The sequence below is a fragment of the Medicago sativa genome, chromosome 7 (genome assembly GCF_051527215.1).
Source record: "Medicago sativa cultivar Bolivia chromosome 7, Bolivia_mono, whole genome shotgun sequence".
NCBI lineage: Eukaryota > Viridiplantae > Streptophyta > Magnoliopsida > Fabales > Fabaceae > Medicago > Medicago sativa.
The window spans coordinates 52,814,493-52,834,523 of NC_140755.1; the positions used below are offsets into that span (position 1 = coordinate 52,814,493).

Below are 20,031 nucleotides of genomic sequence, written 5' to 3' on the forward strand. Positions count from 1 at the left end.
GTGTATATATGATGCGATAATGGTTTGACGATGGGAAATATGATGATTTGATTATGGAAAAGGACAACATCGATGACATGTATGAAAAATCTCAATTTTTTAAATTTAAAACATGTCATATCAGCGTATTTTATACCAAATATTTGATCGAGGGATCAAAACTATCATATTTTAAAATAGGAGAGCCACTTTATCCTTAAAAAAATATTGCGACCATAACTGTGAATTAACCTTTTAGATATCAAACTAATAATAAAGCGTATAAAAATATTCTTATAAGAAACGTATAAAACTACTATATTGTTGACTTTAATTAGTTCACTGACCGTTGAGTTAGAATGTGTCTATGATATATAATAGACATGACAGTGATCCATAAAGCCAGGACAAGGCTTGTTTGTGAAATTAGACTGCTAAGTTTTTGAAAAATAATCTTACTCTTCTCTCCACAATAATACAAATAGCAGTTGTTTGATATTCCTCTTGACTTACATTGTCATCAAAACTTCATTGCAGTATTCTCTCATAAGGTTATTTGTTATCTAAGCTAAATTAAGCAAGCACATGGATACTGAATTTTCTGAGGTGAAGCCAGTCCACTTTTTCAAGATCATGCTTACTCAAAGCCTTCAGGAAGGAAAGCTTGTAAGCCCTTGACTTAGATTCTTTGTTCATGTACTTTATTATTTATTTTCTCTATTTTGTGAAAACTAACAAATAATTAATGTGGGTATTATAGTATGGAGTAGCATGTATCATGATATTTTGGACCACCAAAATGGAAGGGGTAATTGTTATATGGGCAATCTAACAGATTCTATTATGTATTTTTTGGAAAATTAAAACAGTTGTTAAAAATGTTATTGATAAATTCAACTATGTTTGTTAATAATAGTTAGAAACTAACTAGTTACGTAATTGGTAACGTGTGATGCAAGTTACCACACTTAGCCTATAAATACTTGGTTATGTAATCAGATGAATAATCTTAATTCAGTCTCAATTCATAGTTTTACAATTCACCAATCTATACTCTCTTCATTCGCATAACAGAACAGAACATTCTGACTCTCTTTTTCTCTCATAATTGATTATAAACATCAAGCTTTCACCAACAAATTGGTATCATGGGCCTTTTCGCTCTTGTACGTATAAGTCACAAATTCTAGGGGTTGAATTCTTATCAGTTGCCGTGATCAATAGTGGAAATGGTATTCCAAATTCACTTCCCGTTCTTGATGGCAAGAATTGGGAAAGATGGCATAAACAAATATGAAATCTTTGTTTAGCTTTCGAGATACTCTCGAGGTGATCACCAATGGCGTCGTAGAGCTTGCGGATAATGCAATTAAAGCTCAAAGGATTCTTCAGAAGATTCAAGAATGAAGGATTACAAGGCAACAATTTGCATTTAATCAACAGTTCATGTGCAAATCTTGACAGGATTGCTCATGTTGAGTCTATGAAAGGGATGAGATATACTTGTAAATATTATGAAGGAGATGAAAAAGTCAAAAGTGTAAGTTGCGGTCTTTGCGCAGGCTGTATGAGTTACTACAAATGGGAGAAAATGGGAAAATAGTAAGATATGTGTCCAGGATTCAAAATCTTATGCATTTGATGAAGAGTGTTCGTGAAACTTCTACATAAAAGATGATCATTGAGAAATTTATGAGAACCTTAACTCATCACTTTGATCATGTCAATGTAGCTATTCAAAAATTAGATAATGTTCATACAATGAAGATAAAAGATCTTGTAGGAACCTTAGAAGCACATGAGTTGAGAATAATTGAAAGAAAATGTGTCAAAGAATTTACTCAGGCTTTACACTACTACAAAATATATATTTAACATCATGGGGGTTTTAGTTTTCACATCAGCAGGGAAAATATCTGATGGGAAAAATACACACTGTGTGTTTTTACATCAGTTGACATAAGCAAATGAGGGGAATTCCTAATAGCATTTAGCATTTACATCAGTGGATAGTTGAAATGAGGGGAAAAAAACGCGGTGGCATTTTCGCAATTTGGATGAAAACTTTGGCTAACTGTTTTCACATCAGTGGTGAGAAATGCATAAGGTAAAAACAAATTTTGTCACTATTACCTTATCCCTTCCTCTTTTGTAAAACGCACACCACATATCCCTTCCTCACTTTTTCACCGTCCAAGTTGTTCTCCCGTCTAAGCTCACCGCCCCTGTCACCGTCGAAGTTCACCCTCTCGTACTCTCAATCTCACCCTTTCACCGTCCAAGCTCACCCTCTCCCGTCGAAGCTCAATCTCACTGTCGAAGCTCACTATTGAAGCTCAACCTCTCTCCCGTCGAAGCTCAATCTCTGTTTTTCTCCGGTGAGTTCTCTCTCTCTCTCTCTCTCTCTCTCTCTCTCTATATATATATATATATATATATATATATATATATATATGGCTTTTCAATCGTGAAACCCAAACCCCTTTTCAATCGTGAAACCCTAACCCTTTGTCAATGTCATCACCGATATTCTACCATATTTGAATTCCAAGTTTCAAGTTATAAAAGTTTCAAAGTTATACCACGTTTTGGTAGGTATATGCTCTGACCAGAAATGGTGATTTCATTTGGGGTTGTTTTGGAGGCCGATTTTGAGGATGAAAGCGTGGATTTGAGTTAGTTTTGGGAGTTTGTTGCGTGAATTTGAGTTAGTTTTGGGATAGTTTGTTCTGTTAGTTTGTTTTTGCAATTACTTTTTAATTTCTGTTGATTTTGAATGTATGTGTATCTTTACTTTAGACACATTTAATTGCAATAAATCCATTTTGCTAGTTACCTAAGAGAAGATTATGGTCTCAGCTTCAGGGCAACTGTATTGGTATATGTCAGTCCCTAATGGACTACCAGTATCTGTATCACCATCATTCACTCTGGCTGCAAATGCTGAAGTGAGGTTGAGTATCACCAAACACAATAATATTACTAACTTCATAGTCATTTTTAGTGGACAGTAACTATTTCTAGTGATATTAATGTTAATGAATTGGATTGTTGGGCACTATTGTATTATATATATATGATAGGAACCTACTGAATCAAACGGTTAAAAGACAGAGTCAAGGATAAGAACTAAGAAGTGGTTTTGTGAGTAGTTTTTGATCACATAATGCCATGTGCCTTTTGGTTCATTGTAGATTCTTTCATCTGCTCCGTTTTGATATCATAAGCAGCAGTGATACTGATAGTGATGCTTGATTACCGTTTTGATATCATAAGCAGCAGTGATACTGATAGTGATATTGACTTTTGTTCAATATTTTTGTGTTTTCTGTCTGATGTTCTTAATTCATCCTTCGTGTATTATGATGGCTAATACATTAAAGAAAAAAGTTAGAATAGAAATTTTACGAGAAGCTGTAGCATAGCAACAAAAATTGAACTTGATGAATTGTACCAATATGTTGAGGTATATAGGCTGATTTTAACTCGTGCAGAAAATAGTTAATTAGAAGACTTGGTCATTTTGTGAACTATGTTTAATTGAAATCTGAATTTGTTTATTTTAACAGGTTGTTTCAATTTGATTTGACATGCAGAAGTTGTTTGTGTTATATTGTAACTGTGTTGTTGTTATGATGTTTTTGGTTTTCAGAAACAAGCTGTGACGAAGGATGTGTATCAGGTGTTTGCTGAGAAAGTGAGTTTTGAAACAGAGGACATTGCTAACATTTTACTTGAGAAAAATCTTTTAGTTTGCTGTGATCGTGTGGTAAAAACTCTTCGTCCTGGGAAGAAAAAGCTGTCTACTTGGCCTACTCATTTAGAAATTTTCCCTGTAAGTAATTTTTCTTGCTGCAATCATTGTGTTGCAAAGTAATGAGTGCGTTAGAAGTTTATCATATATGTGTTTGCATGTGGATCTGTCAATGTTTCAGTATATTTCTTGCGCTTTGTGGTTATTCCTCTATTCAAAGGTTAAGCAAATTAACATAGAAAATTTTCTATGTTCAAAATTTATGGTCACTACCATTGGTCTTTGTAATTATTCCTCTGCCTGACATGGGTCCATGTGCCATGGTGAGAAAGAATGACCTGCTGATCTAATGAACCACATTATTGGCCACTTTTTTTGCGTGTGGCTGTCTTATTCTTTTGGTTTTATCTTGTGTAGTTATGTTTGCATCAATGAGTTATTCACGTTTTCCAAGTCTTGCTACCATAATTATTCACGTTTTCCATCTTTCTTTTGACATAATTTGTTATTTAGTGTTGTTCCATGTAAGTAGTTACGTAGCTGCTTATGTCATCTAAGAGATTTCTAGCTAGTAGGGATGGCAATGGGTACCCTATGGGTAGGGTACTACAGTGCCCTTCCCCATACCCACGTATGTAAAAAATACCCGTACCCGAACCCATACCCTCGTGGGCAACAACTTTAGTGCCCTTCCCCATACCCTATGGGCGCCTTAGTGCCCATACCCGCATCCATTACCCGCACTTTAACTATGAAAATACAATAAAAATATCACAGTTGAAATAAAACTATTGTTCAAATTTTTTGAAATCAACTCATAAAATAGTACGAATCCTAGTATTTAACAAAATAAAAAACATCTAAAACATCCTTTAAAAATTGATGGATCAGTTATTGTATTATGTAGTTTTTAGGTTTAGGCTTAGACTTAAATAGCTAAATAAATTAATTAATTATACATAAAAAATAAATTTAAATTAAGTATATATTTAAATTAGCACCATATCTATTTAAGTAAGTATATATTTAAATTAATATTTTTCTTATTTATCTTTGATAGCTTAAACCTTAATAATTGTTCTTCTACGTTGGCAGTTAATAATTATTTGTCCCAAGGACAATAGTTTAGTTGTCCTTTGTTCAATGCACCAAGATCTTAATGAAGCAATGATTAAGATTGTTTCAAAGTAAGTATATATTTTACGTTGTATTTGATATATTACTTCCTACAACACTAAAATGTATAACTTTGATGATTTTTTTAATTTGGTTAACACAGAGCTTTAGAGGTTCATCAACTTGCTCAGGGCAATAGAAAGAAGGCTAAATGGTTTCGTCCCAAAGTAAGTATGGTGTAGATTCTGTCATTTTTTTACGTTAACAAATGAAATTTGTTTTTTTTTTTTTATATGAACTAATCACTATATAAAAATGGCCATTCATTTGTAGCCAAGGAAGCAACCTAATGTCAATGATTGTGGATACTATGTGATGAAGAATATGCTAGATATCATCTCTGCCAATATTGCTAAGTCTTGGATGGAGGTATTTTAATTTTATGATAACATGTTTATACTATATGTATTGCCAAATATAAACATATCCTTATTAATATTAATTACTTATATTAACCTACACATTGTAGGTATTCAATGATCCAACGACATTAATTGAAGATGACTTGTATGATTTGCGAAACCAATGGGCAACTTGTTTTCTTGACTTGTATAACGCTTAGGATTTACATGGTATGTTTCAAAGCCAATCTCATAATTTGACATTTGTAGAGAGAGTAGAATTTTGAACGGACTTGTATCTGTCTTAATGTGTGGTGGTTTTGGTGTGTCAAGTGCGTTTCTGCAGTTTAGATAACTTTTTCAATTGATTTTGTTTTTTGTAGCTGAAAATTGATTATGATGTGGCTGAGATGGGACATTGCCGATGAGATGAGATGCTTTTTGCAGCTGAAGTTTAGCGTATTTACAATGATGATTCTGCTGTGGATTTTTTTTTTGTTTGATATTTCTGCCTAAAGTTGTTTTATTGGATTATTTCTAGCTATATTGTATTCATATACCTCTTTTATAGATTGGAATATTGACGTGAAAAATTGAGGATTCATTATGTAATATCCAATTAGATAATATGACTTTTTTTTTTGCATTAAAATTATACATAATTTGTTTTCATTTTATTACTATAAAAAAAAAAAAAAGAGCATGGGTCAAGCTTATTTGATAAGCCATTTAAAAAAATATTTAGAAAAAATAATTATTTCACTACAGTGATATTGTATAACTGATGTGAAAACTAAAGGGTTAAATTTCAAAGTGCATCTATTACATCAGTGCAAGTGGACCTGATGTAGAAATTCAAGATTTCACATCAGTCGCAACCTGATGTGAAAGGATGTGGACTTACCACATCATATCAGTTTACATCGGTTACAAACTGATGTAAAAAGTCATTTCCAACTGATGTAAAAAATAATTTCTGTAGTAGTGTTACAAGCTCAAATATGGAAGAAGCATGGTGGTTTTAAAAAGTTCAAAGGAAAGAGTGATAAAGGAAAGAACAAGAATGGGTCTTGGTAAAACTCACAAAAGCACAAGTATGATGAAAAACCTAAATCCTAAAGTTAACAAATCATAAAGTTTACAAGAAATTTCAAGATTAGAAATATTTGCAATGTTATAACTGTGAGAAATGAGGTCACATGACAAAGGATTACTGGTACAACAAAGGCAAATAAGCTGCTAAAGATGATGATAATTGTGGTGATGGTGGTAGTGGTGGAGGATTTTTATGGTGAACCTATTGTGTGGTGTTGATGGTAGCAGTTTCAAATGATTTTGATTATTCTGAAACCTGGTTCTTAGACTCACGTTGCTCCAATCATATGACTGGTCATAAGGCATGACTAATTAAATTTGATGATACAAGAAGATTCAAAATTAGGCTAACTGATGGCAAATCATTGCAAGGAGAAAGAGCAGAAAATATCGTCATCAAAAGAAGTGATGGTATATCAACAATCGTTGAAGTTGTACTTTATGTGTCAGGTATGAAATGTAACTTATTGAGAAATGATCCAAAGTAACAATGAAGAAGGAGGTCCTTGAATTGTTTGATACAAACAATAACCTTGTCTTAAGATGTCCTTGTTAAAGAACATAACCTTTAAGACTTTGATAAGTTCCACATAAGTTCAGTGTTTGTAAACTATGGTTGAGCACAGGAAAAGTTGGCTATGACACTTAAGATTTGGCCATTTTAATTTCATATCACTTAATAAATTACTGTCACAAGAAATGGCGACTAGTTTGCTAAAGTTTTCAATGCATGATAAACTATGTGAAAGTTACTTGGTGTGGAAGCAATCCAGGAATGCTTTCAAATTCTACTTACCAATGACATCCTCTTGCATATTAGAAGTTGTTTAGTAAGACGTTTGTGGTCATTTTGAGGATCGCACTATTGGTGGTAATAGATGTTATACCCTAATTTTGGACCTAAAAATACTAGCTCAATTCTTCTTTTCTTGCATTTTAAGTCATTTGAATTTGTCTCTGATCAATTGCACCTTCCTCTGCATCTTATTTCAATATTGTTTGCAAAATTCATGAAAAAGGGTATTTTAGTCATTTCCTGCATTCAAATTCATTTTAATCCTTGAAAATTGTTTGTGTCTTTTCATTTGATTTGTATAAAATCCTTGCTTCACTCTCATGTTAAAATCTATTTCAAAAAAATACATTTGAAGTCATTTTGAGTCAATTTAGCCCCTAGGGGCATTTTGGTCATTTCCTATGTTAAAATTTCTTTCAATCTTTGAAAAGTTGTCCCTGAGTCCTTTCAATTGGTTTGAATGAATTTTTGTTCAATTCCATGTCAAAGTCCATTTCAAAAATTGCATTTGAATTCATTTTGAGTCAGTTTAGCCCCTAGGGGCATTTTAGTCTTTTCATGTGTAAAACACTCTGTTTAATTTCTAATAATTGTCTCTGAGTCTTTTAATTTTGCTTGCATAAACTCTTGCTTTAATTTCATGATAAAATCCATTTTAAAATTGCATCTGAGTCATTTTGAGTCGTTTTGGTCCCCAGGGGCATTTTGGTCATTTCACACGAAATTTCGACAGAGAGAGGTTACTTTAAAGTACCTCATTTAAGTAATTGGTTCGTTTTAGTCCGTTTTGTCATTTTTAATCGTTTCACTTTACGTTATTTTCCGTTTACCAATTTTAATTCAATTTTATTTTTAATTTTTTATTTTAGTCCTAAAATTTCTAATAATTGCATTTTTAGTCCTTGTTGTCATTTTTCGTTTTAGTCCTTCAATTTTTAATAATTGCAGATTGGTCCAGAAGTTTGTTACAAGCTTGTGTCCACGTGGCAGTGTCTTATTGGTCCAGAGTGCACAAGTGGCAGCCTATAAAAGGCCACCTCATCAGTCAGAGTCATCAGATCCATTGATTCAACGCCACATCAACAACATTTCAGAAACAGAAATCAATCTCTCTCTTCCCAAACCGATCAAAACCCAGAAATTGGTGAAGAACATGATGAACATTCATCAAAATCATCATCACATTCATCTCCAGAAAACACAATAACTGAATCAATCAAGAAGCATTCAACAAAATTGAACCAAATCCAGTAAAGATTCGAAACAGCTTCATCAAGATCAAGTCAATTTCATCAACGCCGAATCCACAAACATCCAACAACGACGAAGCAAAATCCAATTCGAGCCATTCGAAAACCCTAGGGTTTCGAATTAAACAACGAATCAAGGATCAGCAACGAAAAGAGCCTCAAACCTGCAAAGATTGAAATGGTTAGGGTTTGAATGTTTCCAGAAAATCAAAGGACGAAGAAGAGTCGCGTGGATCTCATCAAAAGTTCATCATCACAAGCTATTCGGTATCGTTTCTCTCTTTCTCAATTTGATTCATGTACGTTCTTGGTTTGTTACTATGATCACTACTACAAAAATGGGCTTATATAGCGCTTTTTTTTTGCTTTAGATAGCGCTTTTGAAGCGCTATTGTAAATGGCGCTGGTAAAGGTAATATAGCGCTTTTTTTTCTGTATAAAGCGCTAGCTAAAGCAAGGTTTATATAGCGCTTTATGTCAAAAAGCGCTAGCAAACGTTCTCCTTAGATAGCGCTTTCAAAAATAAACGCCATGTAAGACAGGTTTAAAAGCAGCGTTTTTGTTTTAAAAACGCTGTGTAACAATAGGTTTAGATAACGCTTTATAAAGGAAAAAAAGCGCTAGGAAAAGCATTTATTCTTTTTTTTTGTCAATTTTTTTTCCTTTCCAGATAGCATTTTTTATTAATTTAAAGCGCTAGGAAAAGCATATATATATAATTTTGGCACATTTGAGACTATTATTTATCAAATAAAACTTAACCATATCATAAAAAATGTATGTACATATAGTATAAAAGTCAGAAATGTATAGCCTCTAATATGGTAACATGGATATCTCTAAGAGTTACAACTAATTAGTTAACATAAAGATCAAAATAATCTTCTATGGTATCATGCAGTCTTCATCTATCTTCTTGGTCTTCTCAACATTTTTATCCAAAACGAGCAGGCCAATCATCATTCATTTCCAAATTTCGTTCACTCTCATCCACCTAAAATATACCAGAAAACACCATTAAGCAATAACACAACATTATATTAGAGATAAATTCAAAGTACTACTGATCATGAGTACAAATTAAAGCAAGATTATAAATTGAAACAACTACAACTTCTAGCAAATATATTTAGACACATTAAACTCACCTTATTATAAAAAATTCATATAACTTTTAGGCTGATCATGAACCGAAACCATTCTTCTTGGATTTCTATTAGTTTATCTTTTGAGTATGTCACACAGTTGAAACCATTAATGTACTGCATATATTATAACATAAAAAATAACCATGTTACTTAATAAAGTTATTCGGAGAAATTCCTTAACCATGTATGCTTGACTGGTTCTTGATCTGCTTCCATTATTACCAAGGATATTTGATGGGGATAAGAAGGAGAATTTCCTTGTTAAAAAAGATTGCAATATATGCAACCCACAGAGCAATCTCTAAAAAAAACTATAAACAATACTAATAACAAATCTGAAGAACAATATAATTTCAACAGCAGAATTAGCAAATACACATCTGAACCTGTATTTAAATAATGTATTGTGGAGCAATAACATTTTGTTCAAATTTTGCTATGCAATAGCGCTATATGCCGCTCTAGCCGCTATTTAACCAAACACGTACATTTAATTTGAAGCTTCAGTTGCAGAAAAGGGGTGTAAATTAGATAATAATATAAAATAAAAAAAACTACCTGAAGTTCATCTCTGGAGATACCTTCGGACGGAATAGCCAACATAAGTTGAAATTCAGGGGATCCAAAAGTAGCATAAGTGTTTCCTTCATCATTTAACACCCATGTCTACCTCTTAATATCCTATATCCACATCATAACAAACCAAAATTGTCACAAACGATTTACATTTTATTGCATATAAAATTAATTTAATTTTGGATATATGGAAAAAGTTACTTACCGTAGCATCGACGACGTATTTGAAACCATGCAGACTCTTGATGACATTGACGATTTCATTGTGGTCAATGCCACGTTCAGTAGCAAAATCACCTGAATCTTTAATCTCATCGTTGTTTTGCAGGTAACCAAGAATTGACTTCGATTGGGTTCTCTCCGAGAAGAATTGAGGAAGGGTTTTCTTAGAAAGTTGAGGGTTTAAGAGGATGATGGAAACCAATTGTTCAGATAAAACGAGGGTTTGAGTTCTTTGAGTGGAAGTAAAAGGGTTTGGTGGAAGAAGACGAGAAAAGAAAATTCTAGGAAAAAGGGATGCGATTTTTGTTTTATCTACAAATTATTTTATTCAAAAAAAAGGTGAAACGTGGATGAATGATGGAACCTAAGATAAACACACTCATTTTTATTTTTTTTTTGTTGAGGATCCAAAATATTAGCACTTTTAGTTAATATATTAAGCGTTTATTTTTAATAAAAAAAAAAAACCAAAGCATAAAAAGTAGGCTTTTAGTTAATGTATAAAAATAAATTAAAAAAAAAAACAAAAACAAACTTTTTTTTTGAGGATAGCACTTTTAGTTAATATATTAAGCGTTTATTTTTAATAAATAAAAAAAAACCAAAGCATAAAAAGTAGGCTTTTAGTTAATGTATAAAGATAAGATAAATTTAAAAAAAAAAAAAACAAAAAAAAACAGAGCTCCTTGAAGTGAAGAGAAAAACAAAAACAGAGCTCCTTGAAGAGAATCGAACTGGTGCCAGCAGGGAAAATCGGGTATACACTCCACCACTCGGCTACATGAAATCAATTGATATATGGCGCTTTTCATAAAATATAAACGCTATTAAACCCAAACCTACCATAGTGCTTTAAAAGCGCTATTTATTGTTGATCTCAAAATAGCGGTTTCCTATAATAGGCGCTATCTAAGATAATTTTTTTTCTTTTTTTAATATTTATTAATTTTATTGAATCTAGAGTGACACTTTTTAAATAAAGCGCTATATGAACTTAATATCAAAGATAGCATTTTTTTAAAAAGCGCTATCTAAAGCCTCCGTGTTTTGATATATAGCGCTTTAGTGGTAAAAGCGCTAATAAAGAGGCGCTATATTTTCCCAATTTTGTAGTAGTGGATGTTGCATCGTTTAAATACTTCGAAGAACCGAATCCATGCACCTTAGATCTAGTAAAACGAAGAGGTTCTTGAACGTTTGAACATCAGGAACGAGAACAGGAGAGGGAGACGGTCTGTTTTATGTATTTAGATTCAAAAATGGCGTCAGATCGCCGGAGAAGATGAAGATTCCGATGAATCTTCATCTTCCTCAGCCTTCGACCACCGTCCTCCGCCCCCTTTCTCATTTCCCGGCCAGGCTTTTGTGTATAGAGAGAAGAGAGAGCGTTACAAGGTTAGAGAGAGAGAGAACACTAGCAAATGAAGAAAAACCGGCTCCCAGCATATATATAAGGTGTGAACCGGACCGGTTCGCATAAACCAGTCTGGTTTACCCAGGTTCAACGTTCCCTGTAGTATAGACCGTTAGATCCAGGCCTGATCCATTTGGATCAATCTAACAACCCCTGTAGCGTCCTGTGTACCCAAATCCATCTCAATCTTTGGGCCTGGGTTTGGTCTTGCTAGGTATTTCGTTTTCACCTCAATTTCTTGCTATTTTACTATTGTGCTTTAAATTTTTACACCCCTGGCTCACTTGAAAATTTTAATAAGCTTCCTAAAATTTTCCTAGTTGTTTTCTTGTATTTTTTTTTTGTAATTCCTGATCTGTTTTACATAATAAATCTTGATTAAAAATATGTGTGGAATTTTTCTTGTTAGTTGTTTACTATTAATTTTTTGATAAAATTTGTGAAATTTTGCATGTTCTTGAACTAAAAGGTCCCTTAAAAATTCTAAAAATTTCCACGTATGCTTCTTGTTATTGTTGTGATGTTTCTATGCATTTTGTTTACTGAAAATTTGGTAAAAGAAATACTATCACATTTTCTTGCATTATTTCTTGACTTTATGTGAAAAAACCCTTTGAAAAATTGCTCAATTTCATTCTATGTTCTTGATATTTGTTTGATATACATGTCATATGATTCTATGAAGCTTTGACTACTGTTTGTATATGCTTTTGCTGCATGTGTGTGAACTTTGGTTAATTGCTTGGTTTGCAAGTTATGTTTGTGAATAAATAATGCATATATGTCCAAATTCACTTTAAAAATGTCAAGTTCATCATGTTGTCTTGATTCTCATTCTAAGATTTGAGTTTATGCCTTTAAAAATATGGTGAATTATGAGAATCATAGGCCATATGATCCTTGTATTTTTTTTTTTGAAGTGGAGTTTTTAGCTATATTTTGCATTATCTTGTGTTAATTCCCATGCTTTTGTTATAGTGTTTCTCTTGCTTTACTTTTACCATATTATACCTTATGCTACTAACAATTTCATTGTGTTCCATTCATTTCATAAACATTTCATCCTCCCTCTCACATTCTTAGCCCTTATTTTCTTGCATTTTACAATTCATGCAATACTTAGAATGTAAAGACTTAGGAATTTTGTATTTTACTTCATGCAATTTTAAATTCTTGCAAGACCATAGAATGTAAACTAGGGCATGATGTAAAGGACAATGGACTCTAATGATGTACACCGACACAAGCACCGACACATGCACACACCTCACTTTAGATGTATGGCTAGGATATGCATGTTTAGATGTATGCTTAGGATTGAATGTTTAGATGAATGCTTAGGTTTTACACTTGGAAAAAATCAATTTTCCAAAAAAACATGAACAACATCACTCAAATCATTTTCTAAATAAACCTTGGGAATCAAAATCCCATTGTATTTTCTCTTTATTTTCATAATCAAATTTCAATGAAAATTAATCATACTTGACCTTTTTTCAAAACAACTAATCAAACCTCACTTTTTCTTAAAGTCTCATGCCTTTAATGCCTCTCAATCTCCATTCTTCAAAATCCCATTTTCAAACTTAAAATCAACCAACAAAAACAAAAAACATTTTTTGGAAGAGAACTACGGTGGATTTGATCCCTTAAAAGGGTACGTAGGCAAGGAATCAAAATTCCTTCAATTCAAATAAAATAAAAATTCAAACACTCTTCTCCCTCCAATTCTTCACTTAGTAAACTCTTAGGCTTAAATAAACATTTTCAAATAGCATTTAAAAATAAAGCGCGCGCGTAGAAAGTAAAGACGGTTCCTATATGATACTATAGTCGTTATGGGTGCCTAACACCTTCCCGTAGCGAAAACAACTCCCGAACCTCGATTCTCAAGGGTTTTGCTTGTTTTTCCCTTCCCAAGAAAAAATGAGATATCAAAGGTTAGAAAGGTTCAAACGTAATCAATGTTTGACACCCAAAAAACCAAGATAAAACAATAGATACTTTGTTTCCTTTGTAGATGAGCACAACAAGAATTTTTTGGTGTATATGCTCTAACACAAAGATGAAGTGTTTGAATTTTTCACCAAATGCAAAACACTGGTTGAGAATCAAAGTGAAAAGAATATTAAGGTTCTCATAACATATGGTGGGGGTGGGTATTCCTCCAAAGTTTTGGAAGAATTATATGGAAATTATGGAATTGACCATGAAGTCACAACTCCACATACCCCTCAACACAATTGTATAGCTGAAAGAAGGAACATAAGCATTTTGGATATCACTAGATTCATGTTGAAACAAAGAAGCATTCAAAACAAATTTTGGGGAGAAGCAGTCACAACGGCTACATATGTGTTGAATTGATGTCCAACAAAGAGATTAACAAACAAATTTCCAAAAGAAGTATGGAGTGGTAGGTAACCATTTGTCATTCATCTTAGAGTTTTTAGTTCAATTTTCTATAGGCATGTTCTTGATGCTAGAAGGAAGAAATTAGATGATAAAAGTGAAGAAATGATACTTGTTGGCTATCACAGAAGATGGAAACTTATTTGACTTTTCATTACTAGCAGATGTTGAGCCTATTAACGGTAATGAAGCTTTGAAAAATGAAGCATGGAAAGTTACAATTACAGAAGAACTGACAGCTATTGGAAACGACAATACAAGGAAACTTATCAAATTGCTAGCGGACAAGAAAGCAATCGAAGTGAAGTGAGTGTACATGTTGAAGCATAACCCTAATGGTTCCATTTCAAAACATAAATTCAGATTAGTTTCTAGAAAATTTCTTCAAAGAGAAGCGTTTAACTGTTCAAAGAGCATGCTTTTAGTAGTAGCTCTAGCTTAAAAGAGAAATGGGTCCACATTTCATCTTAATGTAAAATATGCTTTCTTGATTGGTTCAATAGATGAAGTGGGTTTTGTCACTTAACCTCGAGGTTTTATGATAAAAAGGAATGAAACCATAGTATATAGACTGCACATAGCTTTATATGGCCTTAAATAGGCACCGAGAGCTTGGAATAAGGAAAGAAATTTTTATTTGTTGGAGTTAGGCTTCACAAAATGCAAATTAGGATATGGTGTGTATGTTCAAGCAATTGCATCTAACATAACACCTCAATAAATAGGGTGTGTATGTTCAAGCAATTGCATCTAACATAACACCTCATATGTCTATATGTTGATGACTTGTTAGCAATAGTAGCAACATAAAAAATATGAAGAATTCAAGTAGTTAACGATGAAAGAATTTGAAATAAGAGACTTAGGAATCTGGCTTACTTCTTAGGCATGGAGTTTATAAGAACCGAGAAAGGGATCATATTACATCAAAGAAAGTATGTTAGAGAGTTTCTCAAAAGGTTCATAATATTATAATGATATTCTTCAGCTTTACCTGTTGAAACAAATTTCAAACTTGAGAAGGATGGAGAGGAAGATAAGGTTGATGCAACCTTATTCAAACAAATTGTAGGCTCATATAGGTACCTATGTAATAGCATACCAGACATATGTTTCTCAATTGGTTTAGTGAGCAGATATCTGGATGATCCTAGAATCTCTCACATGAAAGTTGCAAGAAGAAAACTCAGATATCTAAATGGCACAGTTAGCTATGAATTTTCTTTTCTGCAAGTTTAGATGATAATGATTTAGTGATTACATGTTACTCAGATTCCGATTGGTGTGGAGACAAATCTGACAGAAGAATAACAACAGGTTACTTTTTCAATGTTTTTTGTGCTCTAGAAAACAACCAGTTGTGGTATTGTCCTCAATGAGGCAAAGTATATTGCTGGCTCTTTTGGTGAATGTCAACCCATTTGGATTGAATTTGGGCTGAGTGAGTTGAATTTTCAAGTTAGTAATCCGATTATTCTGCAACTGGACAACAAGTCAGCCATCGACTTAGTAAAGAATCCAGTTCTTCATGGCAGAAGCAAACATATTTCTCGAGGGAGAAAGTGAATCGTGGGAAGCAAGAGGTGAAACATTGCCCAAGTGAATCTCGACTTGATGGCATTCTAACTAAGGGATTGAAGATTGATAAGTTGTTGTCTCTTAGGAAGAATTTTAGAATCATTCAAATTGATTGATTTGTATACTTTGTTGTTCCATAGTTGGATTGTAAGGAGCATGTTATTGATAATGCCAACTATGTTTATTAATAATAGTTAGTTAGTTAGAAACTAAGTAGTTAGTTAGTTGGTGACGTATACAAGTTACTACACTTGGCCTATCAATACTTATTTTTGTAATCAGTTGAATAATCTCAATTCATAGTTTTGCAATTCACCAATCTAAACTCTCTTCATTCTCATCACAGAATAGAGCATTTTGATCTCTACCAGAACATTATGAACTCTTTTTTCTCTCATCGTTGAGTGTAAGCATCAAGCTTGCACTAATAAAAAAAGTCGAGCTTGTCCCAGCCCAAACTGATGTGTTTAGGCTGGGCTGGACAACAAAGTTGTGGCCTAATGAAACTATGAGCAGGCTGAGCTGGACGGTTCGGTTTGGAAGCTCTATAAAATTGATAAATGTTACCTAAAGTAATGCAAAATAATCATATAAGCTATATCATTCGTATTAATCCGGTTGAATTAATTGACAGGTAATCCCAAGAAAGTTTGTGGAGAAATATGGAAAAGGCTTACCAAAAGCTATATGTTTGAAGACTCCAAATGGTGGGAATTGGGAATTAAATTTGCAAAAAAATGATGGCAAAATATGGTTTGAGAAGGGTTGGAAAGAATTTGCAGATTTTCATTCTCTATCTGATGGCCATCTTCTAGTGTTCAGATATGAAAGAACCTCTCATTTTAAGGTACAAATCTTTGATAAGAGTGCCTTGGAGATAAACTACCCTTTCAAAAGAGTCGAAGCTAAGAGGGTCTCCTCCAATGGTCAAGGAAATAAATCTCCAAATTGTGAAAATTGTATATCATCTCAAAAGAGAAAAGCTAATTCATCCTCTAAATTTCCTCAATCATGTGAATTTGGAAGCAGCAGCGGTATTAAAGCTGAGAAATCGCAAAAGGTAGATGTGCATCATACTCACAAAAAGTGCGAAGGTAAAATATTTTGTTTCATCGTCTCATGAAAGAGTTTAACATTGTAACTTTTAGAGACATTTCAAACCCTCTCGGACTCGGAGTATGTTGTAAAACAAGCTTTAGTGTCATTTTACTTAATAATATAATTCCCTCTTTTCCAATTTCTTTTTTAAAAGTATAGTAAAACATGTGCAATCGGCAAACATTTTGATTAGGTTTGAATTTTTAGGAACATGAAAAATCATAATGAAATGGTGTCCATTTCTTGCAGGGAAACAAGTGATTACTACTGCCAAGAAAGTTACAACTCTTGAAAGAGCAAAATCTTTCAAAACCTGCAATCCATCCTTTAATGTTGTCATGGGTGCTATTTTGCTCTGGTAAGCTGCATAGAAACAATTGGCTTGTAGATCATAATTAAGTTGATATACAACAATAATAATCAAATATTTCTCCGGTCTTTACTATATTAAGGAAGGAGGATAATATTTGCTTTGTATACTGACTTGTGTAACCAGATATTGACACACACATATGTCTATTGAGATATATTATAAGAAATATTATAATAAAGTAACATCATGATAAAAATCTGATTAGATTATTACTATTTATAAAAAAATTACACTATTGATACATTGTAGTTAAACTCATTTAAAAATTTATACTTTTCAACAAGAACTTTATAGTATTTATTCATTAACATCTGCCTTTTCTTTTGCTTGGTAGACCATACCATCCATGTTTGGAAAGACACACTTCAATTTAAATAAGGATCGAGGAGATATCGATTTTGTGTTAAATGGGAGAATTCTGTCTGCAAGGTACCTAATCAGGATGACCCCTACAGGACTAAGATTGGAACTCTCAAGTGGATGGAGAACATTTGCAATTGACAACAACTTGAAAGTTGGTGATGTTTGCAACTTTGAACAAATTCCTAGTACTATTATGGCCTTCCACGTTCACATCTTTAGAGACACAGACAAAGACAACACAAATTGTTCAAATCTCAAAGTAGGATCACTTGATGTTTAAATTTGATTTCCATCTTTTTTCATATGACAAATATATTTATTCTTCTTATATGCAGAATCTTCACAAGTGACAGAAGAAGCTACACAAGGATAGAAAAAGGAGATGGAAATCATCACTTACTAAAATCAAATCACAACTATCACCAAAGAGTTTTAGTTGTTTTGAATGAAGCTTAATCAACAATGGACATAGTCCATGTTTAAGGAACACTACTAACAAATGAAAACACTACTAAGCAGTTCAAATTTTTAAACTAATATTTTTCATTTGTAGACATCACTTGATGATATATGCTCTTTTAAATGAATTCCTATGTTTTTTCGTTTGGGTGGGCAAAAAACCGAACCAAACTTAAAAATAGTTCAAAAAAGCATTCACTTTCGTGCTATTTTTGATTAAATTAACGTGAAGCTAGAAACTTAGAAGGGTGCGTTCTTGTCTGTTATGGGTTGAGTTTCACTTGTTAAGTCTATCATTCATGGCATGCTTGTTTTTGCCTTTCATATTTACTGTTGGTCGATCAGAGTTCTTTTGATGTTAGACAGATGGATAAAAAAAAATTATTTGGAGCGCCGACATATATTCAATGAAAAACTGTACTGTGGCTTGGTCTCATCTTTACCATACTTGGGATTCTGGGGGATTGGATTTGAAGTCCACGAGAGACATCAATATGGCCTTCTTTTGCAGTTGAGTTGGAAATGTTTTGCATATGAGTCTCAATAGTAATCTCTTTTATAGCGCCGCTTTTTCAATCATGGGTGTCCTCTTCAGCATCTTTTTCAATCTTCGATTTAGCATGGTGTTAAATTGCACACTGTCATGGTTAACACGAACCTTTTACCAATGGAACAAGTGTAAAGAGTTGCAAGCATTGATAGAAGCCTAACACGAACCAGAAAGCCTGAATAAATCAAACTTTTTTTTATGTATGGCATATGATCCTACCGCCAAACACGGAAAAGCTCACGAACCATATAATCCCTGGATAGATCATAGCGAGCATTAAAAGCCCTTTCGAGCCTAACGAACCCCACACGAAGCATTACCAGATCTGGAAAAACAGAAACCAATGCAATGACAAATTTTGTAGAAAAACTTGTAAACGAACCAACTAACGAACCTAACCTCCTGGGTTTTGTACACCACTGTGAGTCAAGAACAGCACCACCGCATACCAATAAACACAACCCTGCTTGGGGTTTCAATGGAACCAGATAGAACAATGGATATAGTCCATGTTTATTTTTCATCTTATCTAATTTATTTAAATATATTATATGAGTTCCAAAAAGAAATAAAATTGAACCCCGGTGGTATATATCTAGTATATAGAATATTGTTACCATTTAATTGTTATTTTTTGTTAAATATCAACTAATTTAGTTTATTTTACTCCATCTGTCTCAAAATAATATTTGTTTAAGGTTTGTGCACAAATTTTAAGGAAATGATTAATTGTGTTGATTTCAATAGTAAAATTAGTATCATTTACTAAAATACTAGCATTTTATTTATTTATTTTACACAAAAAAGAGTGGGGGGACGACGACTAGGCCAACACCCCCTCAAAAGGGAACAAACCTAAGGTTATGCCATCCTAACTTGTTTTTAAAGTAAACATCATGCAAATTACTTGGAATGATATGCCAGGCAGTGAAATCATTTAAGGAAAGACCAAAATTAGCTAAGCCATCTGCGCACTGGTTACCCTCTCTGAAAATATGAGAAACAAAGAAATTTATAGAACTTAGCAGTTTCTTGCAGTTAAAACATCTGTTTCTTAAATTGCAAGGCACCTGAGAGTTTTTGTTTAGAACATGCACCACCATTGTTGAATCCAGCTGTAACATCCCGCCTGTCAGTGTCTGAACTGTATCAGTCGATCGTCCCAGAGAACTTATTTTGAAAGAAAGTTAATGGAGAATATTTATTATGTAATATCAGCTTATTACGGAGTAAGTATCAGAGACAGATATAACACGTTTAAGTCAAGGGTATTATGGTAATTTCACGTGGAAAGGATATTTAATTGATTTTGGCCCCAAAATATCTCATTTTCTTCCTTCCTTTCTCTCTCTAAGTTGGAAAAAAAAAACGGGGGAACTTGTGCTCTCCCTTCTCTCTTCTCCATCGATCTCCCTCCTTCTCCTCACCTCACCACTTCATCAAAACT

At 33.1% G+C, this 20,031-nt stretch overlaps 2 protein-coding genes and 1 long non-coding RNA gene across 3 annotated transcripts; 2 read left to right on the forward strand and 1 right to left on the reverse strand.

Annotated features, from left to right (window-relative positions):
- The first annotated feature begins 564 nt into the window (after positions 1-564).
- Positions 565-17,948, forward strand: LOC146906695 (B3 domain-containing protein At4g01580-like). The gene is made up of 3 exons (XM_085730302.1): positions 565-645; positions 16,376-16,835; positions 17,911-17,948. Exons 1-3 carry the CDS (start codon positions 565-567, stop codon positions 17,946-17,948), a joined length of 579 nt encoding a protein of 192 aa, XP_085586428.1.
- Positions 4,829-5,907, forward strand: LOC146906696 (uncharacterized). The gene is made up of 5 exons (XM_085730308.1): positions 4,829-4,920; positions 5,013-5,076; positions 5,183-5,278; positions 5,379-5,481; positions 5,634-5,907. Exons 1-4 carry the CDS (start codon positions 4,877-4,879, stop codon positions 5,469-5,471), a joined length of 297 nt encoding a protein of 98 aa, XP_085586434.1. The 5' UTR covers positions 4,829-4,876; the 3' UTR covers positions 5,472-5,481; positions 5,634-5,907.
- LOC146906697 (uncharacterized) lies at positions 9,131-10,472 on the reverse strand. The gene is made up of 3 exons (XR_015020520.1): positions 10,321-10,472; positions 9,540-10,220; positions 9,131-9,385 (listed from the first exon to the last, which is right to left on the reverse strand). It is a non-coding gene; the product is annotated as an uncharacterized LOC146906697 (long non-coding RNA).
- Positions 17,949-20,031: the final 2,083 nt, after the last annotated feature.

Coding starts and splice junctions, on each gene's coding strand:
- LOC146906696 (XM_085730308.1), top strand. CDS start 4,877: ATGCACCAAGATCTTAATGAAGCAATGATTAAGATTGTTTCAAA. Junction 5,077..5,182: donor CTAAATGGTTTCGTCCCAAA/GTAAGTATGGTG, acceptor ATTCATTTGTAG/CCAAGGAAGCAACCTAATGT. Junction 5,279..5,378: donor TTGCTAAGTCTTGGATGGAG/GTATTTTAATTT, acceptor TACACATTGTAG/GTATTCAATGATCCAACGAC.
- LOC146906695 (XM_085730302.1), top strand. CDS start 565: ATGGATACTGAATTTTCTGAGGTGAAGCCAGTCCACTTTTTCAAGATC. Junction 646..16,375: donor GCCTTCAGGAAGGAAAGCTT/GTAAGCCCTTGA, acceptor ATTAATTGACAG/GTAATCCCAAGAAAGTTTGT. Junction 16,836..17,910: donor TACTCACAAAAAGTGCGAAG/GTAAAATATTTT, acceptor TCTTATATGCAG/AATCTTCACAAGTGACAGAA.